Consider the following 21,454-nt stretch of genomic DNA (forward strand, 5'->3'; position numbering starts at 1 on the left):
TATTTTGTGGTCTTCTTCCTGTTTCTGCGGGATGGTTTGGAAACGCTTGCTTAGACGCAGTAGAGTAGATGAGCACAATGAGTGCGCAAACGCGTAGGAGCGTTCCACGGCGGTTGTCTGCTCAATGCGCTGACCGTAGGGACACGAACGCATGCGAAACGCTGGCACATTAGCCCTGCATCTCGTAGCATTTCACGGGAAAAAAAATGTAAGAACACGCACAATTTTTTATTGCGTCTCATTATTTATTTCAAGCTTTATTAATGTCTTAAAGCAACAAATACATAAACTACGCATGAAGTGTTAAATAATTTTTGCCATGTCACGTGGTATACTGTTGACAACGTCAGAGCAGAGTCGTCTACGTAGAGGACCAACGTCACTGCATTGCCGTGTACGTAGGGCCATTCATACGCCCACGTCATGCCCTCATTCTCTAGGCGTGCGCCGGCAGAGGGGAGGGGGAGCAGCGTTCATCTTGAAATTTGACCCATTTTCGCGGCACGTAGCGTTGGAAATTTTGGCAGACGTGATCATGAACGCCTCATCTACGCATTGCGCTTGACAGCTCAAAATTGTCAAACCTGGTGAGTGGCACTTTAGGGCCACGAAAAAGCATGCACTTCTTTGATTTGGCATTGCGGGACAGTAAGTAGTAACGGCTCCAAAAATATGTGCCAAGTTACAAGTTACATTAACATTTCAAAAAAAAAAATGCATGGAGCCACTGTTTGATTAACTTATTCTTTACTTCTGCCCAGCTATGGTTTCCAAGGTCAAGGATCTCAAGGTTGACAGCTTGCAGTCCACAAGTGTCTTCCTCGAAGCAGTCACCAATGCGACGGAGGTAATTCAGCGGGGTGTCGTTGCGCAGTCGCATTTCCCAATAGTTGTGATAGCATAGTTGTGGCAGAGGTAGTGCGACGAAAAGTTCAAAAACTGCATTTGCATGTCTATGAGTGGTGTGCATTTTTACGGCCCTGCTGCACTGAATCTCACTTTTTAGCCTCAAATTTTAGCTGCCAACGCAGGGACTTGAGAGAGTGGTACCAAAAGGGGGGAGGGTGAAAGTTTGAAAATCTCAAATAATGAATTGTGTGGGTTCTGTTCAATTTTTAACTTCAGTCAAATATTGCACATTTGAAAAACAACATCTTTTTACTTCCTTTTGGGTAATCAGCACTAACCGGTAAACCCCTCATCGATAAGGTCTTAAAACAGCAACAGACCATTTTTCTTGTTTTAGTTATCGAATTACCAATATTCTATAAAGAAACTGTCGACAGTGTATTGACCCCCTGATGAAGGCGTTCTTGCTTTAAATCTCTGGTGTTACCAAAACAAAAGTGTCTTCAACCGACTATCATATCATGAGATTCATGATAATGTTGATTTATGAAACATAGTTTAATTCTTTGGTCTCACAATAATTTAAAAGCACCACTTTGAACACTGAAGTTCTTTATCTAAATGATACAATGTTCTCAAAGAATGCTCAGTACAATTACTATACTGTTAAACCTGCTTGTAACAAACCTCCATGTAATGAATTCCTCAATATAACAAAGTTTTTCTATTCCCCGCCATTGCTTCATAGAAACACATGTATTTGCGACCTCTATGTAACAAAGTAACAGCGGGAGACAGCCTTGATATAATGAATTTCCCCCACGGACAATCTGGGAATTTCGCTCCGCATTTTGTTACGAGCATGCATTTTCCGCGGCTGCCCCGCCACCGACAAAGCGCGAAGCAGCGCGGCGCGCACGGTGCACCAGGCGACAGCAAGCGCTCTTTATTGCACGCGGGTGAGCGCGAGGCAGGCCTGCACCCTACGAGCTGGCGCTGCTGCCGTTCTCACCGCCGCGGGTGCATGCGGGAGTGGGCCCCCCCACCCACTCCAAACAAAAATTTAAAAAAAAGAAAGAAATAAAACTACTTTTGCGCGTTGGCAGTGCCACGCTTTAGTTTGCGTCACATATGTGGGGCCACGCTGCATATGGAGAGCGCTTTACCGAATAGTTTTCCGCAATATCCGTGCCTGTGTCCGTGTCGTTCGCTCTTGGTTTTCGACGCCGTGCGCGCGTGCATAGTTTCACTGCGCATGCTTGGTGTGCCGCCTGACGACGTGCAAGTTTGCTTTTTTTTTTTATTACCATAGCATCTATGCGGAGAGTCCCGGCTGGTTTATTGCCAACACCACCGCAGCCGTCATTCACCGTATATGTACGTATCCAAATTAAAACTCAAGAAGAAAAAAGAGCTGCCCGCGCCTGGCACCCAGTTCAGCACGATGTGATCTCCGACGCATACTTTGCCCTGTGATAGAGGGGAGGGGGGGGGGGTAAATGCTTGTGCGCGCGCGCTTATCCTTCGGCGCGGGAAATAGTGCCTTCGACTTTGACTCGAACGATTGCGTTTAGTTGCCGGGCGCACAAAGATTCTTTCGCTCGCTGGACAGGCGCCGTTTGCGAAAAGAGTGCACTTTTAAAACATGGCGAAGTAACAGCTGGGGCACTCATACCTGTACCTGTGATTACGTTTTGTGCCTCGTTTTTTTTTCAAACAGCGCGTTAATTAAGTGTCGAGCGGTAAACGTTGTTAGTTTGCTCTCGTCATGTGAATTGTTTCCGTGCGTCATTTGTGCGTGAGCAGCGCGTTGCACGTTTCAATCTGCTTGCCGTTCTTAGCGTTACATTCAAAGTTGTTGCTATTGCAGTCATTGTTTCATTCGCCCTTGTGACGAAACCGTGACTTTTCTTAATTTCGGACAACCGTGTCGTCGTCACCGAGGGGATGTCAGAATAGGCGTTGATGTAAACTCAGAGACCACGGTGACGACGGTTCCTCGGAAATCGACTGATCACGCGCCTCTGTCTTGCGCCACACTGCGAGTTCGCAGGCTGGTGGAGTTCGCAGGCTACTAACAACACTGATAATATCAGTGTTGTTAGTGGCCAACACAGGATCCAGGGGATGGCAAATCGGACCAGTCAGAGCTTGCCCCTTTTGTTGTAGGGATGTGCAGTAAATGTGATGATGTGGACAGAGAAATGGGACAAGTGCTCGTCTCTCGTGCTGTCGCAGGAAAGTTTGAGCTAGTTTATTGGTCGTCTTTGTGGCTGTTAAGAAGCACATTTGTGTTGCTGGTGGCTCTTGTTAACACCAATGGAGACTGTGTACACTGGTGTGGTCAGCACACTCGCATAATTTGCCCACACCCATGTTATGACCCTGGCTTTCGAATAAGCAACAATAGAAAAAAAAGATGTACATGCTTCAGGTAACCTGTCCCACCTCAGCAGCTGCTGTTTGGGGGTGGATTGGCATAGTCGCAGTATCACCCATGCAGTTTGGGTCGCTCACTGAAAAATTGTGGGGGCAACTGCCTACTGGTTTACTGCCATAGCCTCTGAGACCTCGGTAACAGATACTGTATTTTAAAAGCACCAACAGTTAAAGTGTAGTTGCAACAAATGTTCGTCTCCGTCTCCATAGCGTGGTCGTCAAGGCAGATCGCTGCCACTTCTTGTCAGGCTAATGGATTTTCCCGGTGGCAAGTTGCCAATAAGCATCAGATCCAATGAGGACACTTACAGTCGACTCTCGTTAATACGAAGTTCACGGGGACCGTGAAAAACTTCGAATTAAGTGGAATTCTAATTAACCACATTGAACGAAAAATACATTTATTTCAGAGCAGTTTATGAGAAACAATCTGTGATTGCTGTTTGCTTTTGTTTGCTGAATCTTGCAGCAGAAAGCAAGTCCTGCAGGCTGTATATGTGCCCGAGTGCTTCCTCAGCGTTGCTCTCAGCAGTGAAAAGTCGTTGCGCGAAGGCAAGGCCTGCGACTACATCAACAGCCCGCGGTAGTGGCTCACTTGCGGCGGCGGCGGTGTCAACCTCAGTTTCGTGACTAGGCTCGCTGTGCCGAAGCATCTCCACGATCTCAGCGTCCGACAGTGCACCGCACGTTTCTACTGAACTGTCAGTGGCAATGTACTCCTCGAAAGGGACGTCGCCGAGAGCTGGCAGGAGACCATCAATGTCAAGCTCACTTGTGTCTTCTTCCCCCACTGTACAGGACGCGTCATTATCTGGACCACTTGGAATGAAGCCGCACGCCCTAAAGCAGTTCGCAATGGTTTCATCCTTTACGCGACCCCACGTTCGCACCAGCATATGGATAGCACTGAGAAGGCTCACCTCATACTGACTTGCATTGTCCATACACAACAGCATCCGCTCAAGAAGATGCTTCCTGTACAGTACTTTCACGTTTTTGATGATCCCCTGGTCCAGTGGTTGTAACACCGATGTAGTGTTCGCTGGCAGGTAGGCTACACGTATTGCACTCAAGGGCGGCACATTCATGTGTGCACTGAATTGGTCCACAAGGAGCAATACATTGCGTTTAGATAACGCGAACTTGTGCTCCAATTTCGTCAGCCATTCCTTGAATAGGTCTGCGGTCATTCACGCTTTCCTGTTTCCTGTTAGACGCAAAGTCGACAGGCAGCGTTTTCACGCCCTTGAAACATCTAGGCTTAGCAGCTTTGCCTATCACGAGCAGGCGACATCGCTCAGTGCCCGTCATGTTGCCGCTATCAGCACCGACACTCTTTCTTTGCTACGCTTCCCTCCAGCACAGTCATCGTACTTAAAGGTCAGTGTCTTCTCGGGCAACATTCTGTAAAAAAGTGCTGTCTCGTCGGCATTGAAGATATCTTCCGGCCGATATACTCCCAAGTATTTGCGAAGCTGATTTTCCCTCCACGTATCACATGTTTCAGCGTTGACGGCAGCCTTTTCCCCGTTAACGCTTTTAAACACCATATCGTGGCGCTGCTTGAACTGTGTGAGCCACCCATCGGAAGAAGCAAAGTTCTCGATGCGTAGCATAATCGCAAGTGAGGACGCTTTCGCTGCAACGATATCGCCGCTGAGAGAAAGTCTGTTGCTTCGAGCCTCCCGAATCCAGATGAGCAGCGCTTGCTCTAACTAACTCCGGGTGGGCGCCGGTGCGCATTCTCTTGCGAGACATCTTGAACTGGTCATTTTTGAATGCGTCCAGTACCTAGCGCTTGTTCTTCAGGATGTTAGACAGAATATTAGGCTTGATGCCGTATTTCTGCGCATTATCTTGCTTGGCGCTGCCTCCTTGTTCAACTTCTTTCAAAATTTTGACTTTCCTCGCCAAGTCAAGCGTCTGATAAGGCCCGCGAGTTGCCATAGTAAATGCACGTGGAGCTTCGTCGCACGTGGAAACGCTGAGTCCGCACACGACCGTAACGAGATCAACAATGAGGCTTGGAACCGCCAAAGCAGCCGCTTCGTGATCTGGGGCGCTGCATGCAACTGCGATGCCATCAGCTTACGCTTTGAGTTGCGGCGCTGTGGTCAACTGCGATGCCCTTGGGTGCCGGTCGGACACGCATTGTTGTTTAGCACTTCGAAAATAGGAAATATAACAAACATTACGATTTCCTCCGTTGAAAATAAATTCGAATTAACCGAAATTTCAGACCTCTAGCTTCTAATTACCGAGAATTTCTTCCTGTTGAACTGCATGCAAAACTGACGGAACCCCCACTCCACTTCCAATTAACTGATGATTCCAATTAAGCGACTTAGAATTATCGGGAGTCGACTGTATCTCTTCGGGTTGCCATGCATTTGGTTGACGGCTGTCAGCTCCATTATACCCCCGTTCGTCGAGCCAGTGCAAAATGTTGGGGTCGAGCAGTGGGCTTGTGACAGAGAAAATTTCAGAAATCGTTAACGCTTCTAAGGTAATCGCTGAATCGTCTGACTGGCTTCGAAGCCGCACGTTGACACGCTGGGTGCAGAGTCACCTTCATGACTTGGATCCTCCAAAAGTGACAAGGGAGAGCTCTTCTTTTCCCATGATGGAGCACTGAAGCATCCTTGCCAGGTCTGCACGAATGTAAGTGTGCTGACTGCCGCTGTCCAGCCGTACCCGCATGAGGAGACGGTGGTCTCCAGACTCTGCCCAAATTCGACCTGTCTGTAACAATACGTGATTGGACTCAACGTGACTTTGGGCGGTAGTGACAGTTTGCGTGGTTAAAGGGGCTGATTGAGAAAAGGCTGGGGATCCTGCGTTGGAGTGCAGATCTTCGACTGGGCGTGATAACTCGCAGAGGATAGTCAGGTGGTGTCGCTGGCAGGTACCACACTTAAGATTGAATGACTTGCTGCACATTCTAGCGATGTGGTTTCGTGTTCCACTGCAGAAGCAACAATTGGTGTACTGTAGCCTTGCCTGCTTCCCTTCAGCTGATAGGTTGGCATTGCAAGCAGCAATCATGTAATCCTCCCTGTGGCAGAGTGGGCACGCCAGTCTAACAGGCAAGGTAGACGCCATTAGGGCGGAAGCTGACGGTATAATTTCTGTGCCATAAGTTTGTTCGAATATATGGATTTTGGCTTCGTCTTGCGACACACGACGAGATTGTAACCTGCCCTCCTTCCGGATTTCTACTTGAATGCGGAGAAACTTGGCTAGCCGGGTTTGGTCTTCAGGGGTTTTGGTGATGCTGGAGGCACAGTTCGATTCCTTGGATTTCTGCCTGTACATAATGGCAAGATCTTCTGGCAGACATCGCATCAGTACACGGTTTAAGACCACGGCGTTCTGGTCGGTCGCAACTCCGAGACCTTCCAATGCTGTGTAACTACATACTATCGTGCAACAGACGAAGCTTTAAAACCTCTGACGAGCTTTTCACGGAGATTAGCGCAAGAATATGATTAACATCCTCGTTCACAATCGGATCCTGGCGTCCAAAACAATCCGTGAGGCCCTTGATTGCAAGGTCGTAATTTTGCTCCGCTTGACGAATGCCTTCCTCAGCTCGCTTCGCGCTCCCGGTCAAGTAGGTGAGGAGGTACTTAAATTTTTCGATGCGTGGCAGCTCGGTATTCTTGTAGATGGTAATGTCGAAATGGTCCCAAAAAGACTGCCATATACGGAGACTACCATCGAAAGTCGGCATCTGTAGCTTTGGTAGTTGAATTGAACGCTGACGGTGCTCTCTCTCCTGGGCTGCTGCGTCGGCGGAGTTCGGAGATGCGAAGTAGCTAGGCCCGGGCTCAGTTGCTTAAGCCTGTGTTCTGGCCTTCTTCTTACGTTCTTGAAGCCAGAACTTGGCGCGCGACACTGCGTAGAGAATTTTCTCGTATTCTTGCACCGTTCCTACTTCGTGTTTGAGGATTTCTTCATCTGTGGTCACAAGGATGATGTCATCGAGCTTCGACAGTACTGCCTCGTCTTTGAGGTAATCCATGTGGCCGTTAATCTGAGAGGCGTCAAGATCCGGTTGCTGCAGGAGGCCCGTTTGAAGTGCCAGGGCTCGGGTGACACCAGATCTGATTGAGCTGCGCTTCTTCCGAAGGTGGTCAGAGTTCGCCATGGCTGTTCTGTGAAAAAAAGTCTCTCGAGGAGCAGTCCCAGGTTTCGGCACCAACAGTGTAGCGAAATGACTCGTCGCCCAGACGTGAAAGAGAGACGTTCGTTTATTGCCAATTCTAGCGGCGAACTGCCCCGACCGTCTGCGCGTGTCCCGATTCGGCCTCTGCCTCCTCGTCTTCCATAGAGTGCGGCACGCTCCAAGTTGCTCCGTTATTATTTTGCAACAAATGCCACAAGGCTCGTTGTTAGGCTGACGCAGCAGTGTGCTGTAAGAGGTCTTGCAGCATTTTGGTGCTAAGCATAGAGATTGTACTTACGATCCCTACCTTAGCAAAAGTACTACTTGCGTAGTTTTTCTTGGATATTTGAGCGTTAGTTGCAAATCGCAGACAAATGCAATCGCCTCTGGTGTTCATTTTTGTGATCATTCTTGGCAGTCTCCTGCAAAAGCTACACTAACGATTCGATGGCAGTTCGTTTTATGCAATTGGGTGGCGAAGGGGATCGTTTGGATGGATGGCTGAGGTTTAATGTGTTTTTTGGGATGCTGGCTGCCTGTGTGTATGTCTCAAAGGGATTATCTATCGCCATTCACTTCTTTTATGTTTTGTGGCGCAATAAAAAGTGCTGCAAGGTAAGTGTCTTACCTTGCACCGGTTTCTCTGCAAAGTGCGTAGAAATATTTAAAACAGAATTTTTATATCAGTGTTTCGTCTCCTTCCATCATTGAGATGAATGCCCGCAACACTGTTTGGTGGAGGTGATGACAATTGTACTGTCGGTGAAAGTTGCTAACTGAAACCGCATGTGCTTTTCACAGGCTTTCTCAAGCTTTGTTTATTAACAAAACAAATAGTACCTTAGTACTATAGTACCATTTAAGGTACACACACGCACTTTTAGATGAGAAGCAGCTCTTTGGCTAGCCTGTGTAACGCTGTCCGTCCGTATCTCCGTGCCGCACCGCGTTCCCCCCGCTGCAGTTGTTGGAATGATGCCAAGTAGGTCAAGTTGCAGCTGTGCATTGTCACTCTCACCCTCACCAGTAGCAGCTGCTGGCTCCTCCAAACACACCTAAATGATGTTGCTCCTCCGTCCGCTCGCAACACACTTCTCTCTCACTTCACCCTCTCCACCACCCGCAACGCTCGACCGCACGTCTAGCAGAGACACTCTTTAGGCTCGTCTATCTGCACTGAAACTAACACGAAACCCAACCTGTACATCGATGTCGCTACATTTCAAAAAAAAAAATTTTGCTCAAGTAAAGGCTACACTGAGTACCGCTGCAAATCGTTCTTCCAGCACCCGTGTCGTCGCCCGTTTCAGCTGGGTCAACGGTGTGTGCACCGCTGCTGCTTTGAATTCCATCATGGTTCCCTACGAGGAGGTGGTCCATAATTTTTTTGTTGTTCTTATGAGCGGAAGTGAATGCCGTGCTCACATATCTCCACTATTTGCAGGCAGGCTTGCAGCCAAATGAATACACTGCCGGCAGCACCACCGAGCGCCTATTTGAGCAAATGCGAAAAAAAAAAGAAAAAGCGAAACTTAGTCTCTGCCACAATCTAAAGCTGCCTCAAGTGCGTAAAATACAATTTCAAATTATACATTTTAAAGCTGCCTGAAGTGCATAAAATAGAGAGTTATAGTATACCGGTGTGGTGGTTAAGGACGTTCGTCACTATGTTTGTTTATAGCGGACGAGAAAGGATTAATATGAACAATTTAAGCGAACGAAAAAAGCTTTATATTGTACACTAGAGAAGGAAGTGACAGGAGAAAATAAAACTATATATCCAACCCTATACGCCAAGCATCACGCAACATGCACGAGAGTCAGACCGCCATTAATATGCGCAGAGTTCGCGGCTACGCTAACTCAGTGTCCAGCGCGTCTAGTTTCGGTTCGTAAGAAGAAACCGCTGTCTCACAGTTTGGGTCCCCGTCGTCCCGACATGATGCGGTCGTCGACGTGCGCGAGGGGAAAGGGGGCACAGCTGGAACGGCTGACGGCACACGGATGCCCTACCGTGTGCAGCGCCGTTGAGTCGGACGTCGCGGCCAACCCAGCAGTCAGGGTCGCAACTCCTGAGGTCCAGGATCAGGCCACGGCTCACGAGGACCACACCCGGTAGGCCTCGCCCACAAACTTGCCGATGTGCAACGCTCTGGTGACACCGGCGCTTGGCGGAGTGGGGGCGTGGGTACGACTACGGAGCAGTCAACCCGCATCGGAGACGCGATGCTCCATGCGTGTAAATGGCCAGCCCGTCCAGCGAACAGCTTGCGTCGAGACGCGATGCTCGGCACAACCGTGACCATTAGCCAGGCCACGTTCATCGCTGTGCCGAACGGCTGACCGTGGAGGCGCCTCGCCGAGATCCGCGATGCCCTCGGCAAGGAAGAGAACAGCAGGCCAGGCCGCGCCCCGAGACGCAGTACTCGTGCCGGCAATGCCGCCCCAGCTGGTGGTTGGACGGCAGCAGCGTGGACGGCCGCGTTCCCCGGCCGGAACCTGGATCGCCTGCGTCCGACGCTTTGGCCCGCTGTCTTCCGTCTGCCGCTGCTTCGGCTCGTCCCCAGCCACACAGCCTACCGCCATGTAATGGTCACACGTGGCCCAATCGTGGCACGCCGCCTCTATGGGACACCACAGGTCATCAGCTGATTGGCTGACCTCACGCGCACATTTGGCTCGAAATCACACGCGCCTTGCCCCGCACTTCCGTCGTTGTCATCATTTTCTTATTTCATCACAATAACACCACACACAAGAAAGTTGTTTCCACAAAACAACTTTCCTCACACAACAAAGTGATGAGGGACAGAAGAACATGCAACTTCCAACAATATCCGGAGATGACACTAATGGAAACGCCGATCTGTCTTTACAATGATACAGTCCAGAAGAATGATAACTTTTTAAATTAAACATGCATACGGGCAACAAAAACCAATCACTGCAAAAGATTTCATTCTCTTATGTACTAAACAGTATAGAGCTTCCTGATGTACTAAACAGTATAGAGCTTCCTGGTACACTCATGATTTCTTACGCCAAGTAACTACATTCTGTGAACAGAACGAATGAATGAAAACTGCTATGCTCCTATGCCAAACGCCAACTCATAATGTCAAGCGCTGTTCACTTACAATGTCCCTAAAACTGCCGTAGTCGTCACCCGTTAGACACAAGCTCAGTGACAGGGCCCACTTGTCGGTTGGCCAGCCTTGGCTCGTGGCAACAGTCTCAAATCTCTGGATGTATGCATCCAGTTCGTCCCTACTCTCATTGTAGGGCGGAATCATTTTGTGTGGGCTGCGGAAACTCTGACCACCACCCATACTATCGTCCGCAGAACTCGTGCTCGGACGCTGCGCTTCTGCGACACGACGTCGCTCCTCGAGCAGGAGCCTTTCAGCCTCCATGCCAGCTATTTCACGCTCATGCTCTACCTGTGCTGATTGACGTGCCTCCTCTCGATCTTTCGCTCTCTGGTCCCTCATTTCTTTTTCCTCAGCGCTCACCCATGCCAGCAAAGCCTCTCCACTCAGCCCCATCTCCTTCCCTAGCTCAACTAGCTTTCTCTTGTCGTCCATTCTCGTCTGCCACACACAAACAACGTGAGGCTCTCAGATGTAACGCGAGAGCTTAGTCCTGTCGCGGACGCCAGATATTATGATGGTTAAGGACATTCGTCACTATATTTGTTTATAGCGGACAAGAAAAGATTAACATGAACAATTTAAGCGAACAAAAGAAGCTTTATATTGTACACTAGAGAAGGAAGTGACAGGAGAAAATAAAACTATATATCCAACCCTATACGCCAAGCATCACGTAACATGCACGAGAGTCAGACCGCCATTAATATGCGCAGAGTTCGCGACTACGCTAACTCAGTGTCCAGCGCGTATAGTTCTCGGTTCGTAAGAAGAAACCGCTGTCTCACAGTTTGGGTCCCCGTCGTCCCGACATGATGCGGTCATCGACGTGCGCGAGGGCAAAGGTGGCACGGCTGGAACGACTGACCGCACACGGATGCGCTACCGTGTGCAGCGCCGTTGAGTCGGACGTCGCGGCCAACCCAGCAGTCAGGGTCGCAACTTCTGACTGAGGTCCAGGATCAGGCCACGGCTCACGAGGATCACACCTGGTAGGCCTCGCCCACGAACTTGCCGATGTACGACGCTCTGGTGACACCGGCGCTTGGCGGAGTGGGGGCGTAAGTACGACTACGGAGCAGTCAACCCGCATCGGAGACGCGATGCTGCATGTGTGTAAATGGCCAGCCCGTCCAGTGAACAGCTTGCGTCGAGACGCGATGCTCGGCGCAACCGTGACCATTAGCCAGGCCACGTACGTCGCTGTGCCGAACGTCTGACCACGGAGACGCCTCGCCGAGATCCGCGATGCCCTCGGCAAGGAAGAGAACAGCAGGCCAGGCCGCGCCCCGAGATGCAGTACTCGTGCCGGCAACGCCACCCCAGCTGGTAGTTGGACGGCAGTAGCGTGGACAGCCGTGTTCCCTGGCCGGAACCTGGATCGCCTGCGTCCGACGCTTCGGCCCGCTGTCTTCCGTCTGCCGCTGCTTCGGCTCGTCCCCAGCCACAAAGCCTACCGCCACGTAATGGTCACACGTGGCCCAATCGTGGCACGCCACCTCTATGGGCCACCACAGGTCATCAGCTGATTGGCTGACCTCACGCGCACATTTGGCTCGAAATCACACGCGCCTTGCCCCGCACTTTCGTCGTTGTCATCGTTTTCTTCACTCATCACAACCGGGTTTACCGGGTTACCGAGTGTACCGTGATACTGGAATCAAAGTGCGCATGGGCAGATACGTACGCCACCCGTACTGCTTCCCGTACGCGCGGTATTTTTCAGATATAAGGTACCGTGGTAGCGTAAGTGTACGTGAACAAGGCGGCGCTCCCGGACGCCCACTTCAAGGTGATTTTGGCGTAGTTGTTGAAAGATTCACCTTGTCCGCCGCAAACGACTGTTCAAAGTCGCTTCGCTTGCCTTCAGTTAGCTTCGATGACCGAGTATTACGAATAAGTTGGCGTAGTTTTTGAGATAGCTTCTCATTTCGAATGCGCCTAGGCCTAACTACAAGATCAATGTAAACAAATCGGCAACGTAGATGTTTTCGCGTTTGGTGCGTGGTTTATATTTATTTACCTTTATTATCACAAAATTAAACTTCTAACAATGCTTCGCGCGATGGCATAGGCAAACATTCTCGTTTTCTTTTCATTTTCACTGTTTAGCTTATTACCGTATTTCCCGGTGTATAAAGCGCACCTTTGTATAAGACGCACCCCCCAGTTTTCGCAAGTTGTCATGCAGAAATCAATATATAAGACGCACCGGTGTATAAGACGCACCTACATTCACTCACTTTCCGCAAAGAAACTTCATAACGTGCAGTTGAGCGAGCATTGTAAAATGCCGTACTTACGTTTCTGAGCGCCAGTCCGTAAGAAAACTTATACTACACCGAACTTGTGAGAAAAAATAATGTGCACCCACTGAAACGTTCCGCACGACTGCAGGAAAACATTTTATTCCTCAAAGCCCTCAAAGTCCTCATCCTCCGACGCGCTTTGGAATAGTTCAGCGAGCTCTGGCGGCAGTGACGCTGGGACTTCCTCTGTTTCCTCTTCGGAATCGCTGCTGCTGCTGCTGTCGTCGTCGTCGAGGCCAGGGGCTCAAGATGCTAGCAGGCCTGCCTTGCGGAACCCCGCTGTTACGGTGGCCTGTGACACCGCACACCAGGCTTCGCGCACCCACTTTGCGACCTCGCAAAACGAAGCACGCCTCATGCGTCCAGTTGCGGTATAGCTATGCTCGCCGTCGGACATCCATGACTCCCACAGGCGCCGCAGAATAGCCTTGAAACTGCGGTTCACCGAGATGTCCAACGGCTGAAGCATTGTCATCCCGCCTGGGATAACCGCAGCGGTGCAGTTTTTTGCCTTGATGCGCTTCAAAGTGAGCTCCGTTATATGCGCCCGCATGCTATCCAATACCAGGAGGCCCTTCTTCGCATGAAAGAAACCGTCCGGTCGCTTAGAAAAGCATTTTTCAAGCCACTTGCCCATCATCTTTTCGTCCATCCAGCCTTTCACGCTCGTTTCTATGACGACACCAGGCGGGAAAGACTCTTTCGGCATCGTCTTCCGCTTGAATATAATCATTGGCGGAAGTTTTTGCCCGTTGGCGCAACATGCCAGCACAACCGTGAAGTGCGCTTTTTCGTGGCCGGTAGTTTTGATGGTGAGAGACTTGTCACCTTTCGGTGCCACACTCCTTTCCATTGGGATGTCAAACGTAAGTGGCACCTCGTTTATGTTTATTATATGGCTGTTGCCGATGCCATCGTCTTCAATGGCTTTCTTAACGAAAGCCTGGAATCTTTCAAGCTTGTCCTTGAAATCTGCTGGCAGATTCTGGCACATGCTTGTGCGGGCCCTCATCACCAGCGCTTTGCGGCGCATAAATCTGGAGCACCAGGACGGCCCGCCAACAAAATCAACGGCGCCCACCTCCTTAGCTAGCGCCTGCGCTTTGAGACGCAGCTGCACCGTTGACATCGCCCTACCTTGGGCACGCTGCTCCAGTATCCATGAGTGCAGGCGTCCCTCAAGGTCTGGCCATCGTGCTTTCTTGCCGCGGTCAGCTTTCTTGTCACTCTTCATGGCCTGAAGCTTAGCAGTCGACTGTCGCCATGTGCGGACCATCTTCTCCGTGACGTCGAAATGACGGCCCGCTGCCCGGTTTCCGTAGTCCTCTGCATACTTCACAGCAGCAAGCTTAAACTTCGCCGTGTAACTTTTCCGTTTAGCCGGCATACTGCAGGTGAAGGTAACAAAGGCGCGGACCAACCGAACGAATGAAGTTGCAAATGGCGACTAGTTCAACTCGCTGAACGACAGCGTAGCGGTGGTAGCGGCAGTAGCGGCCGAATGCGAACCAAACCGCCGAACCCGTCGCGCACCTATCGCCATCTTACGCCGATTTCACTCACTGAGTACAGCTCTCTATGGTACAGCCTCCGAAACTCGCGCAGCTTCAGTGAGCTGAGAACTCGCACGACGACATACTTTTTTTAATTTTTCCGTTTTATGTACTTTGGTTTTGTTTTAAAACTGTAGTACCGGCACGTTGAGTGTTCGTTATTATAATTATGATGCATAATTCGCATTGGACTGCTCTAGTGGTCTAAAAAAAAAAAGACTAATGAGCATCAACATGAGTTTCTCCCAAAAAACTACCAAAAAAAGTGCGTATAAGACGCACCGTTGTATAAGACGCACCTCCGAAAATTTTGGAAAAAAACCGCGTCTTATACACCGGAAAATACGGTAACCATCTAATAGGTGGTGCCACTAACCCATTTGGGGCACGTAAACCACGTAAGCACTATTTCGCTAAACTATAAGACGCTGCCCACAACGAGCGCTTGCTGCACGGTAACGCCATTCCCTTAACTTACGCTATCACGCTAGCGCTAAACTATTACCGTCTATTACCACTTCAAATTATACATATTTGTTTTGAAGCAAAATGAGTGTACTCGCGAAGGTTTCTTGTCCTACCAGTAGATTGACCGCATTGCTGTTGAATGATGCTAGCATCAAGTTAAAATTGTAATTCAATTTTTCATAGGACGAAAGCATGCTCGTTGCAGCCGATAGGATGAACAATCTTCTCATTTGTGCCACAATTGGATAAATTTTTCTGAGCAGTAGACAGTTCCTTTAAGGGTGTGTGCATGTGTTGTATGTGAGCGGGTGATGAGCAGTTGTCGTTCCTGGCCACAGGTGATTGGATGGTGCAGCCTAGTGGCAGCGTTGGGCAGCTCGTTAGCGAGGCCTTCACGTCAGGCAGTTGCCAAGAAGGGCAAAAAGAAGACTAAAGAGACGAGCTCAATAGAGGAGGTAAGCAGCATCATCACGATACCCTAGAAGGCTACGATTTACAGAGAGGAGTGCCAATAAGTACTAAGGAGGAAAAAATAACATTGCATAAAAGGGTGGCTTTGTGCATCAGTTGCTTTATATATCTATACACACACACACACACACACAGTGAAATCTTGGTGTAACGAACTTCATGGGGCCGCAGCAATTCGTTTGTTATATTGAAAGGTTGTTATAGTAAAGCCCAAAACTTAACCATAAATATTTATTTTCCACTGGCCAAAACGACTTACCTTTACAACGGTGGGTCCTTGAACTCGTTATTCACCAGAAAAAAACTAATGCACAAGTGAACACTAAAAAATGCACGTTTACATTAAAATAATCTGATTTTTTTTTCTTTTTTTTACACGTGCAGCACAAGCTTTGTAGCACGAAGGACCCCAGCACGACGATTGTTATAGCGCGAGAACAGAATGACGACAAAGAGACAAGTAGGACACGAGCGCTTTGTCCTAGAACGCATGTGGAAGTGACAAAAAAAAAGGAAAGCCCGAAGCATTGCGGCTGTCATCGCCTCTTCCGAAGAAAAGAAAGTGCTAAAAAAGAAAATTCGTCGCATTTCGTTTTCTGCTCCCTCGCTGTCTCAGTCAGGTTTTCCGCGCCCATGCTTCCTGCTTCGCAACTCCCATTCTGCCTTCGCTTCTGCGCTTGTAAACCTGCAGCGTCGGCGCTTCAATGAAAAAGAAAAAGTTCCCCTTTCATTTTTTTTTTCCCTCCGCACTGTCACGCGTTTTCTGAAAAGCAAGGCGTCCGTTCGCTTTGTCGTCTGCTTGCATACCGCTCCGGTGGTCGCGATGAATTTCAGAACGTAAGTTCGTAGCATTGAGGCGTTGTTAAGATAATGCGGAACTAAATTAACGCTCGTTATCCTGAAAAGCTCGATATTCTGAAGTACGTAGTAGCGAAATAATTTTACATTGAAACTATTAGCTGTCAGCACGGGAAAAGTTTGTTAATCTGAAAAGTTCGTTAATGTGGGGTTTGTTTTACCAAGATTTTACTGTATATATATATATGTGTGTGTGTGTGTGTATATATATTTATATATATATATATATATATATATATATATATATATATATATATATATATATATATATATATATATATATATATATATATATATATATATATATATATATATAAACTTGGAAGCTTTTAGGTTGAACGCTGAAGGGTTTGCCTTTCTTTAACACAGGAACAGCATTACGTTCAGACTGTCACTGCATTGTTTCCTTGCATGAACTTCTTGGAGGGGTCAGATTTATAATGAAGTTGACCGAGATGAAAGTTTTAGAATAGTCTTGCAAAAGAGTGCCGATAGTTCACATTAGGCTTCACTGCTTCATTTAAAAGAAATTTTACTAAGTGAAGTTTGGTGTGCATCTAACCAAACCCCCTTTTTTTTCTTATCTTGGAAACTGTACAATTGAATTCTATGCTATACACTCAAACCTCAATTTAACGAACCTGAATATGACCAAAAAATCAATTTTAATGAAGCAAAGGAAGACTAGTCTTGCAGTAGATAGTGTTAGGAATATACCTTTATAACGAATTTTCGGATGTAACAAACTGATTTTCATGTAATATGCAACCTTGTTATGATTAGGTTTGAGTGTAAACATTGTTGCGGTATCCTAATACATTCCATCAGTAGGGCATTGCGTTGCAAAGATGTCTCGATTGTGTTCTGGATGGCATATGGTGGTTGCTTGTTGTCGGTCGAAACCATAACAAAATTGTGCTGTATAACCGGCATGCTTTTCAGGCATCCGCAAAGTGCTTCGTCTCGCTGGTGGGTGAGCTGGAGTCAGCAGCCGCAGACCTCCAGGCTGTGGTGTTGCAGGCGCCCGCAGACATGCTAGCAAACCTCATGGCTTCCCTGAACCTTGATCACGAGGAGCCATTCCTTCAGGTTGGTTTTCCTTTTCACTGTCAGATGCAACAGTAGTTGTTTGTGTGCTTGGGCATCGCTCTGTTGCGTGGGCTTGGAAAAAGGATAAGATTAGTGTCGTCTGACACCTATGTGTTGCTTTAAGTTCCTTCGGACTGATTTTCTTTGTCACGAATAACCAGCTCATCGAACAGTGTGATCTTTTACAAGCGTAGAGCTTCACATTGCACTTAGTTTTAAAGCTGTCTGTACATTGGCAGTGACGTAACAGTGAGTAGGTCCAAATTTTGATTCGAAGCGAGTTCAAATGTTTGAAGCATTTGGATATACGCATAAGCCCAATTACGGCGCAGATAGTTGGCCTGTGTATACAACCTTCGAAACTCCTGATAATGTCTTGCTCTTGCACAATTAAGACACACTATTTTGTAGCATGTGCCAGGGTTTTGTGTCGGCTATACTCACACTGTTTACTGATAGAGAAGTAATTGTCATGCAGTGAAGCACACTGTCTGCAGCGGTTGTTTGTGGGAAAGAGGGCCTTGAATGAAGCATGCAAAAGGCCTCCCAATCTAATGTTCACATTAGACGAGAAAGCACGGGTCAAAAGCCGATGTGTAAACTTCTACATTTTTAGTGAGCCTTTAGAGGACTTGATCAGTTTATTCGGACTTTTCCTAAGCTCAAGACTGCCCAAGATGTGCTTTAACTTCAGATCAATATTATTGCAAATTATGAACCTGTTCACTTTTCCAGCGTTCTCCTGAAACTTGTCTATGTCCAGGTTCATTGTGTTGCTTTGTTGAGTGTAGTTAATTGCCTCCATTAGTGGACATAATGCCAATAAAACAAGAGCTACATTTAAGAACAGTGTTTGCTCCTGGTGTCTTATTCCATAGTCCGCATCATAAATATGGTGTGCAATCTTCACCATGAAACAGCTTGGATGATTGAGTATGTTGATGGTCCCAAAAAATTTGTTATTGGGTGTTTCACTGTAGTGCTCTTTCTCTTAATGTTTTAAGTTTCAAATATCAGTGTGGGCACATTGCTTTTCGTGAATGACTTAAATATGGATTGAAGAATGCCTGCAGCTATTTGTATCGAATAAGGAACAATTATTTTTCAGTTCATATTAAAGAATTTTTGCATCCTAGTATGGATAATTTTGGCAGTAAAATTGCAATTAGAGTACATCATTTGAAATTAAGTGCTCAGATTCTTCGCTTGCACAAGGCTTTTGAGAGATTGGGGTCAATCATTGTATAGGCGGCCAAGGTCGACCCCATGACTATTCAGGCTTCGACCCTTTATACCAAGGCTACAAATGCTTGTTGTCAAATTTATTACTTACTTGTACCCATTTAGTGTACTTTAGTGTGGTTGCTATGCTGAAGTATATTTGGGCTAATTGGAAAAGTATTTGTTTGTACCTACGAGTAGCGCCTGTTCGGTTTGATATTTCAAGACGGTCAAATTATACACACCCTAAGTGGGAACCTCTCACTGCGTGTGTACTGCCAGAAGTATAAACGTCTTCTTGAGGAAGGTTTTGAGACTAAAGTGGCGTCGTTGCATAGAGCTTACACCTACTGTCCCCCATCCAACTGCAGGGAAGCGAGGAATTGAGCAAACTGGTGCGGCAGAGGATCGAACAGAGCTACGCAGACTCGCTCAAGGAGCTAGGGACCATGCTGGACTCTAAGCTCAAGTTGCTGCAATCATTACGAGCCTGAGCCGTGCCAGCTACATCATCATCGGTGATTCTCGTGCAGCGACTATCGTCTTCACACTTGGCTAAACATGGGCCTTGTTTCACAAGAGCACCAAGTTCTTTTTTTTTTAATCATTCATTTAATTCATTTGCTTGTGTGCTCTGGAACAGTTTTCAGACTTCAAGCGTGAGGTGTTTCAGTTGTGTGAGAAGTAGCGGGCAAAAAAAAAAAATGGAGGTTGCGGCGAGTACTCGGCACCGCTATTGCCCGAGCATGTTCCTGAGTGCTTGAACTCGAAAGTCTAGCCTTTTCTTTTTTTTTTTACTGGCAGTAGTGCTTTTTGAGTGACTTGTCGCATGTAGCTCTTGCTGTGCAACCCTTTCAATGGAGAACCGAACAATCTTCATCGCCGACGCCCCGCAGCGCATTGACGACAGGTATCACCAAGTCGGCTATGCAGCTTCAGGTCGCGTTGTTGCTTTTCGACAGATGGAATGTGAGTGATGTTCAACTGTGTGATTTGCTCCACATCCTACTGAATACTTGAAATAACCACTGAGGAGGCAAAAGTCTAGGCACGGTTACAGTGACGGATCATTTGCAGCGCGGGCTACATCGTCTTTCTGAAGATTGAATGTCGCACCGAATCCCACTGGCTGCAAGAATGCACGAACTGAACATCTAACTCCAGTCTGGGCAAGGGCAGGGGCTGCATGCACCTGGTTGCAATAGCGCTTTGAGGTGGCCACACTGTGCTGCTGCTTTCGTCAGAAAAAAGTGAGTAGTGCGGAGAAAAAACAAAAAGGCTGTTGCTTGTCTGGTGGACTCATCGATGAACTGTCGTGGAGTAAGAACAAATGTTTGGATGGAAGCCCCACTATGCAGTGTGCCAGATTGTGCACTTCCGGGTCGAGTACTGTTCTAATTTACCAAGGACAACGATCCCGACTCCAGACCAGGGTAACCGCAATGATGGGGGTGGCAGCCTGTCTGCAGCACCCCCCTTGCTCTTTTTTCCCCTTCTAGCGCGTGCAAGTGTGTGTGTGAGTGTGTGCGTAGTATGCGAGCCTGTGCTGCTGAAGCTTGCCACGCAAACTTTTTTTTTTTTCTTCCCCTTGGAACATTGTGGACACAACCACCAGCTCCATCAGTCCCGGGCTGTGCTTGTCGCGTTGCACAAAGCAGCAGCGCGAGACTCAGCCTGGCAACTATTGACTCTCGCCCGTGTGTGCCTTCTAGAATGAAGATTGCGAGTAAAAGTTTTATATTTTGATTCTCTGGTTGATGCGTGAGTGTCATGTGTTGCTGCTCTGTTGGCAAGATGTGCTCAAAAAAAGTGCCAGTTGCAGATGGGTGCACCACTGTTTGCCAGTGCTCTACTATTCTCTGCATCTCTTGCCCCGTCATGGCTAGAGTATTTTTCTGCTGACCCGCTGGTTGCAGGATCGAATCTGTAGCGGCTGCATTTATTATACAGGCGAAACTGCTGTAGGCCCGTGTGCTCAGATTTGTGTGCACATTAACGAACCCCAGGTGGTTGAAATTTCCGGAGTTCTCCACTGCGGCGTCTCTCATAATCATATGATGGTTTTGGGACGTTAAACCCCACATATAATTATCATGTGCATCTTTTACCAGCTTTCTCTTGGGGGTAAATTGATTTAATTGACTGAAGCTTCTTATGCCCATTCACAAAGCTTTTATCAAGTCTCTTGTGGCCATTATTAGAAACAGTCGTGACAAACTTTTAATACCAGGAAAAAATTTCGTACACCTCTTTGCCACCACCAATTTTGGGTCCATCATTGAAAAGGTGCACTTGTATTCAGCATTCTTTCTTTATTTTCCAAGTGGTACCGCTACAATTCTAACTGTATTTTGAGTTTTAGAGATAACACTGAACCCTTGCTGCTAGAAATAAGCAAAGCTGAGAAAGCATTTCATGATAAGTGTGTCTGCGCTTACAGTGGCAATGCTTATAAACGTTTAGTCGTAGTTGCCATCAACTAAACTTGCAATTATGCCACACTTTCTGAACCAAAAGACGTCAAAAACAAGGACATGTGCTGTTCTTTCAAAACAAATCATCGCTTCTTTCATCAGTGCTCCTGAAGTATTTACATAGTGAGGCAGTGAACAGATCTAGTGGAAAACTTGTCACGGGACACAAGCAGATGCTTCTGAACAGTTTAAATAATATTTAAGTTGAACTGTTGGCAGTGAAAAAGCTCATTTGGTTACCATTTTCTGAGCTCTCCGCTACACCTTGCCTCACAGTTATGTCGGATAAGTTTTGTCATGCAACAACCCAGGTAATATAAATCAAGTTTATGCTGCAATTCGTTAGAAACTGAATGCAAGCACTCCCTCCTGCATCACTTCCTAAACATTTATTAGCCAAGCCATT

The 21,454-nt window shown here is 47.6% G+C and overlaps 1 protein-coding gene across 1 annotated transcript in view; it reads left to right on the forward strand.

Annotated features, from left to right (window-relative positions):
* The window catches only part of LOC119169857 (phagocyte signaling impaired), a 98,923-nt gene extending 78,603 nt beyond the window's left edge, over positions 1-20,320 (forward strand). Inside the window, exons 24-27 of the mRNA XM_075883760.1 lie at positions 762-847; positions 15,274-15,390; positions 17,207-17,353; positions 18,946-20,320. Coding sequence (XP_075739875.1) covers positions 762-847; positions 15,274-15,390; positions 17,207-17,353; positions 18,946-19,068 — 473 coding nt within the window. The 3' untranslated portion in view covers positions 19,069-20,320. The remainder of the gene's footprint in view (positions 1-761; positions 848-15,273; positions 15,391-17,206; positions 17,354-18,945) is intronic.
* The last annotated feature ends 1,134 nt before the right edge of the window (positions 20,321-21,454 follow it).

This window comes from Rhipicephalus microplus, unplaced genomic scaffold (genome assembly GCF_043290135.1).
Source record: "Rhipicephalus microplus isolate Deutch F79 unplaced genomic scaffold, USDA_Rmic scaffold_21, whole genome shotgun sequence".
Classification (NCBI taxonomy): Eukaryota; Metazoa; Arthropoda; class Arachnida; order Ixodida; family Ixodidae; genus Rhipicephalus; species Rhipicephalus microplus.